Source organism: Nansenia antarctica (genome assembly GCF_963989245.1).
Source record: "Nansenia antarctica genome assembly, chromosome: 7".
NCBI lineage: Eukaryota > Metazoa > Chordata > Actinopteri > Argentiniformes > Microstomatidae > Nansenia > Nansenia antarctica.
This window is the reverse complement of record NC_137677.1, coordinates 29533612-29548611: the sequence shown is the minus strand read 5'-3', so window position 1 is coordinate 29548611 and position 15000 is coordinate 29533612. Positions and strand designations below refer to the sequence as shown.

Here is a 15000-nt window from a genome sequence, read left to right as displayed (position 1 = left end):
CCCCTCCTCCCTGACTCCGCTCCTCCTGCCTGACTCCGCCCTTCCCCCTTACTCCGCCTCTCCCCCTGACTCCGCCCCTCCCCCCTGACTCCTCCCCTCCTCCCTGACTCCTCCCCTCCCCCCTGACTCCGCCCCTCCTGCCTGACTCCTCCCTGACTCCGCCCTTCCCCCTGACTCCGCCTCTCCCCCTGACTCCTCCCCTCCCCCCTGACTCCTCCCTGACTCCGCCCCTCCCTGCTGACTCCTCCCTGACTCCGCCCCTCCTCCTTGACTCCGCCCCTCCCCCCTGACTCCGCCCCACCCCCTGACTCTGCCCCTCCCCCCTGACTCCTCCCCTCCTCCCTGACTCCGCCCATCCCCCCTGACTCCGCCCCTCCTCCCTGACTCTGCCCCTCCTCCCTGACTCCACCCCCTCCCTGACTCCTCCCTGACTCCTCCTTGACTCTGCCCCCAGGTGGGCGTGCCCAGCGCAGCAGAGCGGGGGGACATCCTGTCCCGGCTGCTGAGGCCCCTCCCCTGTAGCGTGACGTCACAGGAAGTGACACAGCTGGCTGACTCCGCCCACGGGTACGTCGGAGCCGACCTGGCCGCTGTCTGCAAAGAGGCAGGCAAGTAGACCCAGGGGGGGGGGGGTGGCTGGGTGTGGGTGGGTGGGTGGGTGGGTGGGTGTGTGTGGGTGGGTGGGGGGGTGGGAGTGTGTGTGTGTGTGTGTGTGCGTGTGTGTGTGTGTGGGTGTGTGTGGGTGTGTGTGGCTGGGTGGGTGTGTGTGGGTGGGTGGGTGTGAGTGGGTGGGTGGGTGTGAGTGTGTGAGTGTGTGTGGGTGTGTGTGTTAGGGTGGTTGGGTGGGTGGGTGTGAGTGTGGGTGTGAGTGTGTGAGTTAGGGCTGCCACAAATGATTATTTTCATAGTCGATTAGTCACCGATTATTTTAACGATTAGTCGACTAATCAGATCATAAATTACAGCTTATCGCACAATAACTCAATCGCTCTTATTTAGCTATCATCTTCTAAATCAGCTTCTAAATTTAGCTTGAAGTTGTTAGTTGTTGTTGTAGGCATGTGCTAACTAAAAATAAAGACAATTAAAATGATTGTTCACTCAAAAATAGATCTTTTAATGAACTTTGCAGCTTGCAGCAGAAGCATATTTATTTCTGGCATCACTTGCATGTAATGTAATGTAATAGTGCAAAACAAAGGGTATAGTGCATCTTCTCAGGCATCAAACACATTTTTAAAATGTAGTAGAGAGTGCAAACTGCTGACTCTCATATCCTTAACCAGCATGTTAAGGATTGATCCGGTCAGGACGGTGGCTTGCGATGACGTCGATTACCAAATATGTCAGCGACGATTTTGGTAATCGATGTCGTCGCGACTAGGAGACTAGTCGTGGCAGCCCTAGTGTGTGTGTGAGTGTGAGTGTGAGTGTGAGTGTGAGTGTGAGTGTGAGTGTGAGTGTGAGTGTGGTGTGTGTGTGTGTGTGTGTGTGTGTGTGTGTGTGTGTGGAGGGGACACACACACACACACACACACAGACCCCTGTCAAGTACTTGCGTGTGTGTGTGTTGTTTTTCAAACGTCAGACAGACAGACAGACAGACAGACAGACAGACAGGCTTCCTTCTGGTTCTGGAACGTATATGTAGGTATTTTTACCTTCTGAAAGGAAGTTTTGGACTGGTGATATCATGAAAGGTTCTTTATATACAATCTGCAGGTCATACACTTCTGATCACTTTCTATAAAACGAGCTATTAGATAATTCACTTTCTATTCAATGTACAATTTTTCATTTCTCAAAAACAAACTGTCAACTTATATGACATCTTGCATACAAGGCATTCTAGAACCTTAACGATAAATAATAACACATAACTGTCAATCAACTATGCAACACATCAATCAATATCCTTTCAACTGTCAATCAATCATGCAACATATTATTCAATCATGTAACCTATAAAGTTACAACATTCTCCCCGCCGATGGACTACCTTGTTGTTCATCTAAATCTCCAAACAATACAGAAACTGAATAGGTCTCCTCAACAATGTCCCTGAGGTAGTGGGAACTGAGCACAACCTAACAAGGCCATCTCTGCCTGGAAACAGTTCTGTGATTCTTCTCAGTTTCCAGGTTTCCCTGGGTGTGTTATCTTCTCCAATGAGCACAACGTCACCCACTTTCAGTGCGGTGGGTGGCGGTGTGTCACAGCGATGTGCTGACTTCAGATCCAGTAGGTAGTCTTTCCGCCACCTACTCCAGAAGCTGGTTGTAAGTCTCTGCCTGTACTTCCATCTTGGTGTGATCTCTGCCTTGTTAGCCGTTGGAGGCTGTGTGTCAGCCGGAAAGGGCTTGGGTCTGATCTAACTAGTCTCTCCCAGAATCCTCCCCACCAGGCTGCTCGCTCTGCAATGAATCTCCAAGTGATGCCCCTTTCTGAGAAGAACTCCAACAGTTGGGGATCTTTGATGGCTTTCCACAGCTCCTTCAAGTCCTGATTAGCTCTCTTGAACGTTCTTGCATTGTCTGAGTAGATTACTTTGCAAAATTAAGGAGGGAGACAAAGAGAGAGAGAGAGAGACAGAGAGAGAGGGATTCAGTTATTCTGTCCTTTGGTAAAGGCGCAGTGATCTGTCGTCTGGCCTTTGCCTTGAACCTCTTGCATCCTGCCACATTGCCCTTGACTATCTGCCTAGCACTTAAGATCCAGTATCTCTCTCTGACTTGTACTAGAGTGTCTCTTACTCCTGAGTGCATCACCTGATCATGGTAGTACTGTATCAGTGTTTCTGAGTATCTATGCTTGCTGGGCAGAACCCTGGGTGCTGCTTTCTGAGTATCTATGCTTGCTGGGCAGAACCCAGGGTGCTGCTCTCTGAGTATCTATGCTTGCTGGGCAGAACCCAGTATCGGTATCATTGTTTAGGGTTAGGGGTCATTGTTTAGGGTTAGGGGTCATTGTTTAGGGTTAGGGTTAGGGGTCATTGTTTAGGCTTTTTCCTAAGTTAGTTTTATCTCCTGACTGAAACTCTGTTGTTGTGTTACTTTGATCCAGTACGTTTCTGCCTCGAAGAGCTCGTCAGCAGTCAGTTCTCCTTGTGTCTTTGTTTTCGTTCGAGCATTGGCTATGAATCTCTTTATCCAGGCGGTCACTCTAAAGACTCTCTTCAGTTTGCTGTGTCTGGCTAGCTCCAACACTGGTTCGGTGAGGTCTGTGTCATTTGCAGTGAGCTGTACAGTGACCTGGTGACTGGATTTGAGTTCTGTGTTCACATCTTCTGGAACATGGTCATCGTCAGTCTCCTCTGACTGGTCAGGTGATGCCAGAATACTGGGTCCGTTCCTCCATAGCTTGCTCTATGTCAGGTTTTCAACAGTCTGTCCTGGTAGGCAGGTCGGCTGGATTTAACTCCACCTGGTATCGTCCATCATTGAAGGTTGTAGTTCTCTCCTGGTATCGTCCATCATTGAAGGTTGTAGTTCTCTCGTCCATCATTGAAGGTTGTAGTTCTCTCTGTTTGAAGGTTGTAGTTCTCTCCAACATCTGTAGAGCCTCTTGAATGAATGAATGAATGAATGAATGAATGAATGGTCTTTATTGTCATTGATATAGTACAGGTACCAAACAACGAAATTTGGGAGGGGGGGCTCCCCTGGTGCTAGGAAAAAAAAACAAAAAACAAGAAGGGAAAAGAGCTGGTTTACATAAATAAAGGCTATGTACACTATCCACTATACCAGGGGTCGGGAACCTTTTTGACTGGGAGAGTCATAAAAGCCAAATATTTCTAAATGTATTTCATTGAGAGCCATATAGTATTTTTAACATATAATAAATTAAATATGTCTTACTTTTAATGCGATTTCTGGTGCTGCATGGTTTTGCTGATGTCCTTGTAGTCTGGTTCATACGTGGTGAGGTTGAGCTTCATGCAGGCGTTGAGGCTTCCATCAGTTAAACGTGAGCGTAGGTTGGTCTTCTTATCCACGGACCCCGATGGGCATCCGAAGTGATATAAAGAGTTTACCTCGATCAATTCTCTTCATCGATATCACATTTTTTTCACAACTTTGCATGCTATACGATGCCACAATTATTTTCCCGAGACGGTAAACACGGCCTAAGTCACTTCCAGTTTTCTCCAACTGGAGAATGTGTCATGTCCGGTTTCAACGCTAAATTTCCATACCATTGGTCGGCCAACCCCAAAAAATAAAAAATAATAAAAAATAATCTGATACATGAGAAAGGTCAAAGGTCAAAGATGGTGCCAAAATATCTCCAAATGGCCTAAACATATAGGTGTCCGCCTAAACATACCTGTACTAAAACAGGTACAAAGTTGCATTTGCTCACATTACTAGCATCGGCTTTGGCACAAGTACTAATAAGACCCTGGAGTACTGATTCCTAGATGATTTGGGCTTGGTTATCAGGTTTCCAAGGTGATATTCACTGTAAAAGCTGTTGTTTTTTTAGGCGGAGACTGAATTTGAGATGTTTTATAATGTTCTAGCTCTATTTGCTCTGACACAGTAACATAGATTTTGATTCTGACACTTCTACAGCCACCCCACAGGTGTTAGCTTTCATTTGATAACAATATCATTATGAAGGCCCTTGTGATTGTGGAGATATTCTATATTCACTGTGGGCATGTCATTTCGAGCAGAAAACCAGAAAAATTAGGTGGATAAGAAGAGGTTTGTTCCTCATATGCGAGAATGACTGCTCACATACATATGTAGAGCCAAACATGGTCAATACGGCAATACTAACACGCTGCATTGTGTGGTATGTCACAGGAAGCTCGTTCCAAGTTTTCAGAATCAGCTGGTCTTCAGGTTGAAGTTTTTTCATTTCTGTCCACTTGTGTTCCCTCGCCAGCTCTGCTCGCTGTCGCGCAAGACTTTCCAACTCTCCATTAAGTGTCTTGAACTTACTCATCCACATGTCTGATGCCTTCAGGTCAGCAACTTCCAGCTCAAAGTCTCCCATAGAGACCCCAGGGATGCATGTCAGGTCGATTTTGTCCACTGCACAGTGCATGTGGATGAGTGATGAACTTGAAAAGACCAGTGCGCGCACAAAATTCTCCAAAACGTGCTTTGAATGACTGCAGGAGATTGGACGTAAAGCCAGCTAGCTGCTGGAGATCCAGATGTTGAGTGGAGTCACTTGCTAAGCATGCATCTCTAAATTGTTGCAGTGTTACAAAGTGCAGAAGACGACCTGTTTCAATGTCCCTGAGAAATACTTCCAGCTTGCTTTCAAATGCAAACACTGCTTGTTGAAGGGATGAGATTGTATTTCCAATACCTTGCATTTTCACATTGAGCTGGTTCAGATGGCCTGTTATGTCCACGAGATAGTGAAACTGCAGGAGCCAGTCAGTGTTGTCTAGCTCAGGATGCTTGACGCCTTTCATTTGAAGAAAAGTCCGGATTTCACTCAGGCAAGCTGCAAAACGGCTGAGCACCTTTCCCCTTGACAACCAACGCTACAAATCCTTTGTTCTTCCCCAACATACAGGGTGCACCATCAGTACAGACAGAAATAAGTTTATCCATCGGCAGTTTTTTTTCTTTAGCAAACTCCATGAAAGACGTGAATAAATCCTCTCCTCTGGTTGTCCCTTTCATTGGCAAAACAGCCAAGCTTTCCTCACGCAGTGTGTCACCTGCAGCATACCTGGCAAATATACTGAACTGAGATAGATGGCTAACATCTGTTGACTCATCTAACGCGAGAGAAAAGTATGTCCCGGCGTTTATGTCCTTAATTTGTGTTTCCTCAACTTGATTTGCCATCATGATGCTACGATCGTGAACAGTTCTTGCTGACAGAGGCATGTCTTTTATTCGTTTGATTATCTTGTCTTTATTTGGGAAGTCATCAAACAGTTCATTGGCCACATCAAGCATGAATGTTTTGGCATACTCGCCATCTGTGAATGGCTTTCCATTCCTGACTATTGCCAAAGCACCCGCAAAGCTAGCGGAATTCCCGTCACCTTGCTTGGTCCACCCACGCAGTTGCTGTTGACTCGTCTGCACTCTCCGCTGTAGCTCCTCGCATGCCTTTTTCCTGCTGTCCCCCGCTGGATATTTCGATGCAAATGAAGCATGATGCGTATCGAAGTGCCGCTTTATATTTGACCGTTTCATCGATGCAATTTTATCATTGCATATTAGACATACCGCAGATCCTGCGATCTCCACAAATGCAAATTCTTCTGTCCACGCAGCCTGGAATGCACGGTAATCATCGTCTTTTTTTCTTTTTGCCATCTTTCTCGTTACAAGGGTTGAAGCGTATAAGCTAGTTCACTATCTGATCAAATTGTTTTTTATTTATTCACCTTTACAACGACCTCTGACACTCTCGCGAGACATTGGTTCCCGACCCACGGGTCACGGGTCATGGGTCCCGTGAAGAGTCCCGTGAAATGTAACTTCAAAACTAATTTCTGTTTACTTTAAAATGACACAGTATTATTACGCAATATCACAAGTATTTTAAAATCAGTTCCAAACTTTTTTTCTTTTCTTTTTTTTTTACTTTTCAACCCAATTGTCTGGGAGCCATATGCCGTCACCGGAAGAGCCATATATGGCTCGCGAGCCATAGGTTCCCGACCGCTGCACTATACTATACTATACAAATAAAACACTGTGCTGTACTCTATGCTATGCTATACCTATTCTAACATTTCCTATTCTCTGAACCTTATGTACCCTAGGGTTGTCATATTGCACATAGTGTTATTGCACATTCATTTAAAGTGTCGCAGTTTGCAGGTTTGAAATGTACACAGTTGTGTTTCAGTATTACACTTGATTTCAATCTAGTAGCTGCCATCAATTTGTCTAGATTGTCCAGGGCCTAGAACCTAGGTCTTTGCTGTGTTCAGGGCCTGGATAGCCCTGGGGTAGAAGCTGAGCTTCAGTCTGTTTGTCCTTGCGAACATGGTCCTGAACTGCCTGTTCGAGGGCAGCCGAGCAAAGTGTTCGTACCCAGGGTGGGATGGGTCTCTGGAGATCTTGGAGGCCTTCCTGAGGCAGCGTGTGTTGTACAGCTCTTCCAGAGAGGGGAGAGGGGCGCCGGTGATCTTCTGGGCCGATCTCACGACTCTCTGTAGCGCATTCCTCTCTGCGGCTGTGCAGCTGGAGAACCAGATGCAGATGCAGTAGGTGAGGATGCTCTCCACTGCGCAGCGGTAGAAGGTCACCAGCATCTCCTGTCCGATGTGGTCTTTCCTGAGGACTCTCAGGAAGAAGAGCCGCTGTTGTGCCTTCTTGATGATGGCTGCTGTGTTGATCTTCCAGGACAGGTCATCCTGTATGTGCAGCCCCAGGAATCGGAGGGTTGAGACTCTCTCCACGCTCTCTCCGTCGATGAGCAGGGGCTGGACCTCAGATTTTTTCCTCCTGAAGTCCACGATGATTTCCTGGGTCTTTGACTGGTTCAGCAGCAGGTTGTTAACCTTGCACAGCTTGCTCAGCTGCTCTACCTCATCCCTGTACGCCGCCTCGTCCCCCCCCCGAGATGCAGCCCACCACGGTGGTGTCGTCTGCAAACTTTGCGATGGAGTTGCTGGGGTGGACGGGGGTGAAGTCGTAGGTGTAGAGGTTGTAGAGGATGGGGCTTAGCACGCAGCCCTGGGGGGACCCAGTGCTGAGTCTGAGGGCTGTGGAGGTGTGGGAGCTCTTCTTCTGCTGGGTTCTGTGTTTTCTCGCTTGTGATACCCAGAGACTAAATTTCCCAGAATGCACTCAGTTGCTTGGAGATGAGTGTGTCTTCATCCTTTTGGATGAACATGCATGTTGCCTCGGTGACACTTGACATGGATACTGGTCCCTGCACAGACCATCCAAAGGTGCTCTCCAATGCAACTAAAGTATCTGTCAGCCTCTCCACTCTGCCTGATACTATTTTCCAGTAGTAGTCTACTCCTATCAGGATGGAGAGCTCAGGATCATCATCATTTCCTGGGAAGTCTGCTAGCTGCAGTCCCATTCTCTTGAGTTCATGTTGGATCTGGTCACCAGGGACCTTCATCACTGCTGAGCACACCTGTGGGGTTTCTATAACCTCTATTTCTATTCTCTGCTGCGTGTCCCAGACATTCTCCAAGATGACTTTCACTGTGTTGTGTCGTGACGTTACAGGGACAGAGGAGCCAAACGTGTGAAGAGTAAGTGTCTCCTGCCTGATCACTGGTAACTTCAGGCTCTTCACCAGGTTTCATGAATGAAGCTCCTCTGACTCCCTCCGTCTAGAAGGCAGCGAGCTATCTTCCTGCCTGATGGACCTCCCACCCAGGCCGTGGCAGTCTGTAGCAGCACAGTGTTCTGTCCATTCGGTTTCATCTTCTCTGAGTGGGGGATGGCTGAGGAAACGACAGCCTTTTCAGACACAGTGGGGCGCTGCACCTCACTTCTCTTCCCAGTGCACACAGCAATGTGATGTCTTCTTCCACATGTTGCACATGACACATCCTTTACTTTACTGAATTTTGCAATGTGTTTCTGTCCTAAACACACAAAGCATCTTCCCATTTTCATCAGTTTGTCTTTGCGTTCAGCAACATTGTGGTCTGGGCAATGTTCTGTGTTATGGTCTGCACTGTCATAAACAGTTGTGTGTCTTCTGGCTGGATGTATGCAGTGCAGCAGCAGATTGCATTCTTGGGCTTTTCGGTTTCATGTCATTGTATGAGTATGACTGCTTCCATGGCTTGCTCTCTGCTTTCTGTTGGTAAGGTGATTTTGTCATTTGTAGTGCTCTTTCCCTGCTCTGAACTTCCTTCTGTAGGAATCTGACTATCTCAGAGACCTTCCATTCATCATCTACTTTCCTCTGACGACTTTATTCAAGAGCTATGTCATCTGGAATCATCTGCAGTAAGATTGGTTATAGTAGGCTTCCGTAGGTTCCTGAAACTACACCCAATGACTCCAAGCTCCTAATCTGAATTTCACATTCATCATATAGCTGCTTCAATGCATTCACATCAGAGGATTTCTTCACAGGAGTTAGATTCAGTAGCTTTGACATGTGAGCACTGATCACAAGATCTTTCCTTCCAAACCTACTGCAGTAAGGTGATTGCACTATTAGTGTTGTTCCGATCCCGATACTAGTATCGGCATGGCCACCGATACGCACAAAAATGCTGGTATCGGTATCGGCGAGTACTTTTTTTTTTTTTTTTAAGTACTAAAGTTATTTTGTTTGTAAATGTTCACTTGCTGTTGCACTACTACTACGACTGTTTTATATCTTAAATGGATATTGCACTGATTGGCATCTGTGAGAGCCACATTTCAGGTTTTATAAGGGGTTGATTTTCTTGTCACCATACCAGGTAGACAATAAAAAAAAGTTCTATAGTATTCACTCTCTGTTGGTATTTTTTCCTGTTTTACAAAGGTTTTGAGCAGTGCCAGACTAAGTGTTAGCAATAATTTTACATCGAGGTGAGTATGCGGCTCAAAAAACATGTTTTTTTGTTTTGTTTTTTCAAACGCTGTGGTATCGGATCGGTACTCGGTATCGGCAAGTACTGCACGGTCAGGTATCGGTATCGGTATCGGGATCAAAAAATGGTATCGGAACAACACTATGCACTATCATAGTTTACATCAGTTAACATCAGTCCTGATACTGCCTTTGCAGCTGGTCCAGTGAGATATGTTTTCAGGTAAGGGAACTTCTCTCTTTTGCACAGTGCATCATTCTGGTGAATAGCAGAATGCTTACTTTTGGCTCCAAAAGTCCTGCCACCTACTGACATCTCCATTGTATTTGTCAATAATTAACCGTGGTAGCTTTACTGATTGTCTCTGTGCTGATGATGCAGCTGAATTAACATCGCTCACCCTCTGCTGCGTTGGTATTGGGTTCCGCTCCTCCTGTCTCCTTATCATACGCTGTGCGCGACTCCTCAGTGTGATGACGCGTTCCCTGTATTCCTCCTCTGTTTCAATCTCCGCCTCCAAATCATCCAATACAGTCAGCTGTTCTATTCCGTGGTCGAGTTCAAACAAACTGTCCTCCTTAACGCCCAGCATATCCAATAAAGTGCTCAAGTGATCAGTATCCGTATTTGGCTTGGCCATTTCCAAGTCAATCTGATTCAAAACTCGTGTAGTCGCGCATCTGATGGTACCCCGCCTTCGTCTCATTCTTTCACCTTCGGTCCGACGTTCTTCTTCAGCCAATCCAGCTAGCATCTGGCTAGCATCTCCATTCGAACAGTTCATGTTTATCCCGGGTTTCGGCACCAAAAGATTGAGTATTTTTACCTTCTGAAAGGATGTCTAGGACTGGTGATATCAAGAAAGGTTCTTTATATACAATCTGCAGGTCTTACACTTCTGATCACTTTCTATAAAACGAGCTATTGGATAATTAACTTTCTATTCAATGTACAATTTTTCATTTCTCAAAAACAAACTGTCAACTTCTAACATACAAAGCATTCTAGAACCTTAACGATAAATAATAACACATAACTGTCAATCAACTATGCAACACATCAATCAATCTCTTTTAACAGTCAATCAATCATGTAACATATTAATCAATATCCTTTCAACTGTCAATCAATCATGCAACATATTATTCAATCATGTAACCTATAAAGTTACAACAGTATAAACAGGATGCAGTCATGTCTGATTGTGAATCCCCCCTGGTCTCTCCCCCCCTGGTCTCCCCCCCCCTGGTCTCCCCCCCCCACACACACACACCAAAAAGACATGAAAACATAACAAGAAGAAGAAGCTTCATGTCCAAGCAAGACCTTGAAAAACTCATTCATGCATTAGTTTCCAGTAGATTTGATTATTGTAATGGTCTACTAACAGGCCTATCTAAAGGAGCTGGTCTACTAACAGGCCTATCTAAAGGAGCTGGTCTACTAATGGTGCTTTTCCACTACAGTGCCAGCCCGGGTCGACCCGGTCTGGCCCGGTTTATTATCCTTTTTCCATTGCCAACCGAGCTGGCCCGAAGCGAGCCGAACCGGGCCGAAAGGTACTTTTTTAGCTACCCTTCAAGAGCAGGAACTACAGGGCCGAAAGGTACTTTTTTGCCAGGCTGCGTGTGACGTGTGACGCTGCACACCGTTGATTGGTCAATGGAAATCGTCATCCCATGTTCATAGATTTCATCACTAACCGCCATTTTTAAATACCACAACAGATTTCGCTCTAGGAAAATGTCACTTACAGTTTCTGTAATAACGTATTAATAAAGATTAGAAAAAATATGATAACCATCGTATTATCTTAGTTTAATGTCATTTCAATGCATCATAGAACTTTTATTTACAACAAGCATAACAAAAAAAATCGCTATTATGGCGATGTCCTGTAGAACTGAAAGTGGCAGTTAACAGACAGGTAACATCCATATGCTGTATATATAAATAATGTCAGTGTCGACCGTGATAGCAGTGTCGTATCGACACCATTCAAATGGTTTCAGATTCCCTGTCCTCTCCCCTATCCGGAAACGTTTGAATTGTTATCCTACGGTAAACCACAGTTATTAACCCGCAAAGGGTGCCTCCGGGCACCGTGTTTGTCCGTGAATAACACCGGCTATGAAGGTGGTACAAACACAATACTCCTTTGCTAACTTCACCATCGGTATACGGTCATTTTGAGCCCTGAACCACCGCGCTGACACCCCGAGAAGATATGCTTTTAACCGTAAACTCAATGAACCGGGAGTTCACCCCCTGCTGCAAGCGTATCTATAACGAACGCGGAGATTGTATGAGCCCCGCGTCAGTCAGCCTTTCCGTAGAAATACGTCGCACGGTTATATATCGAACGTTACATGTTTTAAGGCTGATCTGTGCATGATAGTGCTGCATTATGTTGATCTATTTATATCGACCTATTCTTGCCAATTCCTTATTACCAGTGGAAAGGGGGAAGACTAAAACACTTTGAATGGAATAGATAGGACTTTCCGTTCAATAGAGGAAGCATGACACTCGCGAGTTCATCTCGCTTTTCCCCCCGTTAATGTATTAAACAATCTAAGCAATCTAATCAGAGCAGTTGTTATTATGTAATATTATTGATGGATGTGCCATTTTTTATGGAGAGCAGTGAGCGGATGACTGGATGTGAGCATGTATTTGACTAATGCCGATAGATTGTCTTGCTCCGAAACCCGAGCTGCCGCTGCAGACAGGATTGTTCCTTCAAACTACCGTAATTCATGAACTATATGCCCAATCTAAAAAATTCAAACAGTTTCTGAAAGCAGAGAAGTTGCACTTTTTGAACAGTTGAACTTTTCTAGGCTTATTACGGTAGTTCACCAACAAAAAAAAGCACAGTGCTCAACGTGTCAGGAGAAATAAAAATAGAAACGGGGCTTGTCTAGTCTACTAGAACTGAAAACGGCAAGTAACAGGCACTTAACGTTACATGTTGTAAGGCTGATCTGTGCACGATAGTGCTGCATTTGGACATAATTCTAATCGCATTTCCCCCCGCTGATCTGTATAGCGGCGGGAATCTTATGACACGTAACTCCTCCTACAGTTCCGGGTCTTTCCTGTATAGTGGAAAACGTCGTACCCAGAACTGTTCAAAAGCGTGCTGAGGCGAGCCGTGCCGTGCCGACCCGGGCAGTGTAGTGGAAAAGCGCCATAACAGGCTTATCTAAAGAAGCTGGTCTACTAACAGGCCTATCTAAAGGAGCTGGTCTACTAACAGGCCTATCTAAAGGAGCTGGTCTACTAATGGCGCTTTTCCATTATCGGCCCGGATTGCTTCGGGTCGGCACGCTTCGGCACGCTTTTGAACAGTTCTGGTTTTCCACTATACACAACAGACCAGGAACTAGTAGGAGGAGTAGGCGATAGTAGGCGGAGTTACGCGTCATAAAAGCGCGCCATGGTGGTGACGTATATTTTCACGAGACACAACACAGCCACAACAACAGCGACATGGAGGAACTTGAAGCTATCGTATACTTTTTCCTCGGCATGTGGTATATTACTAACCGTGATTTTTTTGGAGAGAAAGAGAAAGAGAGAGAGGAAGCTATGTACACATAATAAAGTCATGTTTTTTGAACCCTTAAAACCACTGCCTTCACTTGTCTGCTTTATGAACTGTAGTATCATTGTGTGCCGTGTTATTCACGGACAAACACGGTGCCCTTTGCGGGTTAATAACTTCGGTTTACCGTGGGTTAGGATAACAATTCAAACGTGTCCGGATAGGGGAGAGGACAGGGAATCCAAAACCATTTGAATGGTATCGATCCTACACTCCTATCACCGTCGACAGCGCGGAGCGAATTCCCTGTTAAAACGTTTCTCTGCCCCCGCTGTCAACGGGACTTTCAACCAGCAGCAAGCGGTGCTGCGAGCAGCAGCGGCCGGGTGAACTCCCGGTTCGTTGACTTTACGGTTAAAAGCACAACTTCTCGGGGTGTCAGCGCGGTGGTTAATGGCTCAAAATTACCGTAGACCGATGGTGAAGTTAGCAAAGGAGTATTGTGTTTCTACCACATTCACAGCCGGTGTTATTCACGGGCAAAGACGGTGCATAATAGCGATTTTTGTGTTATGCTTGTTTCAAATAAAAGTTCTATGATGCATTGAAATGACATTAAACTAAGATAATACGATGGTCAGCATAATTTTTCGAATCTTTATTAATAAGCTATTACAGAAACTGTAGTGACATTTTCCAAGAGCGAATGTGGTATTTCAAGATGGCGGTTAGCGAAGAAATCTATGAACATGGGATGACGATTTCCATTGACCAATCAACGGTGTGCAGCGTCACACGTCACACGCAGCCTGGCAAAAAGGTTCCGGATCTAAATTTAGACCCTGGTATCGAAGGGGAGCTAAAGAAGCGAGCCGAACCGACCTGACCCGACCCGGCCCGACAAATGGAAAAGCGCCAAAGAGGGGCTGGCCCGGGCTGGCCCGATAGTGGAAAAGGGGCTTAAAGGCGCTGTTCGTAAGCTGCAGCTCATCCAAAACGCCGCTGCTAGGGTCCTAACAAAAACAAAGAAGTTTGAACACATTACACCAATCCTGAGATCCCTACAGTGGCTACCAGTCTCACAGAGAATTGAATTCAAAATCCTCCTAATTACATACAAATCACAAAATGGTCTTGGACCCAAATACATATCAGATCCCCTCCCACCCTATATTCCAGCAAGGCCCCTAAGGTCAGCTGAGAAACAAAACACGGTGCAGCAGCTTTCAGTCACGCTGCCGCATGCTCCTGGAACAAACTCCCTGAAGAAATCAAACAGGCCCAAACCCTTTAAATATTTAAATCTAAACTAAAAACCTTCATGTTCTGCAGCAATTATGAGTTTTATGATCCATAAACCAAGCGCTGTAAACACTTCTAGCTATATATTTTCATTCATTGTCTTATTATATAGTTACATGTTTATTTTTTACATTTTTTATCTATTCTTGCCATTTTTATTTTGTTACTATCCTTCTTTTTCTCTATTGTTTTTCTGCTGTATATAAAGCACTTTGAATTGCCCCTGTTGTATGAAGTGTGCTGTACAAATAAACTTGCCTTGCCTTTGTGTGTGTGTGTGTGTGTGTGTGTGTGTGTGTGTGTGTGTGTGTCTTCCTGCAGGTCTCCATGCATTGCGTCGTGCCCTGATCAGAGGGCCTCTCTCTGGGGAGGGGGACCAGGGGAGAGGGCCTCTCTCTGGGGAGGGGGACCAGGGGAGGGGGCCTCTCTCTGGGGAGGGGGACCAGGGGAGGGGGCCTCTCTCTCGGGAGGGGGACCAGGGGAGGGGGGCTCTCTCTGGGGAGGGGGACCAGGGGAGGGGCCCTCCCTCAGACCTCCAGCTCCAGGGGAGGGGGCCTCTCTCTGGGGAGGGGGACCAGGGGAGGGGGGCTCTCTCTGGGGAGGGGGACCAGGGGAGGGGCCCTCCCTCAGACCTCCAGCTCCAGGGGAGGGTGTG

General features: G+C 46.1%; 1 protein-coding gene across 1 annotated transcript in view; it reads left to right on the top strand.

The window, feature by feature from the left end:
* Window positions 1-15000, top strand: part of afg2a (AFG2 AAA ATPase homolog A) — a 145494-nt gene that overhangs the window by 79495 nt on the left and 50999 nt on the right. The window contains exons 11-12 of the mRNA XM_080537348.1: window positions 455-612; window positions 14929-15000. The exon at window positions 14929-15000 is cut by the window's right edge and continues 82 nt beyond it. Of these exons, the coding sequence (XP_080393474.1) occupies window positions 455-612; window positions 14929-15000 (230 nt within the window). The remainder of the gene's footprint in view (window positions 1-454; window positions 613-14928) is intronic.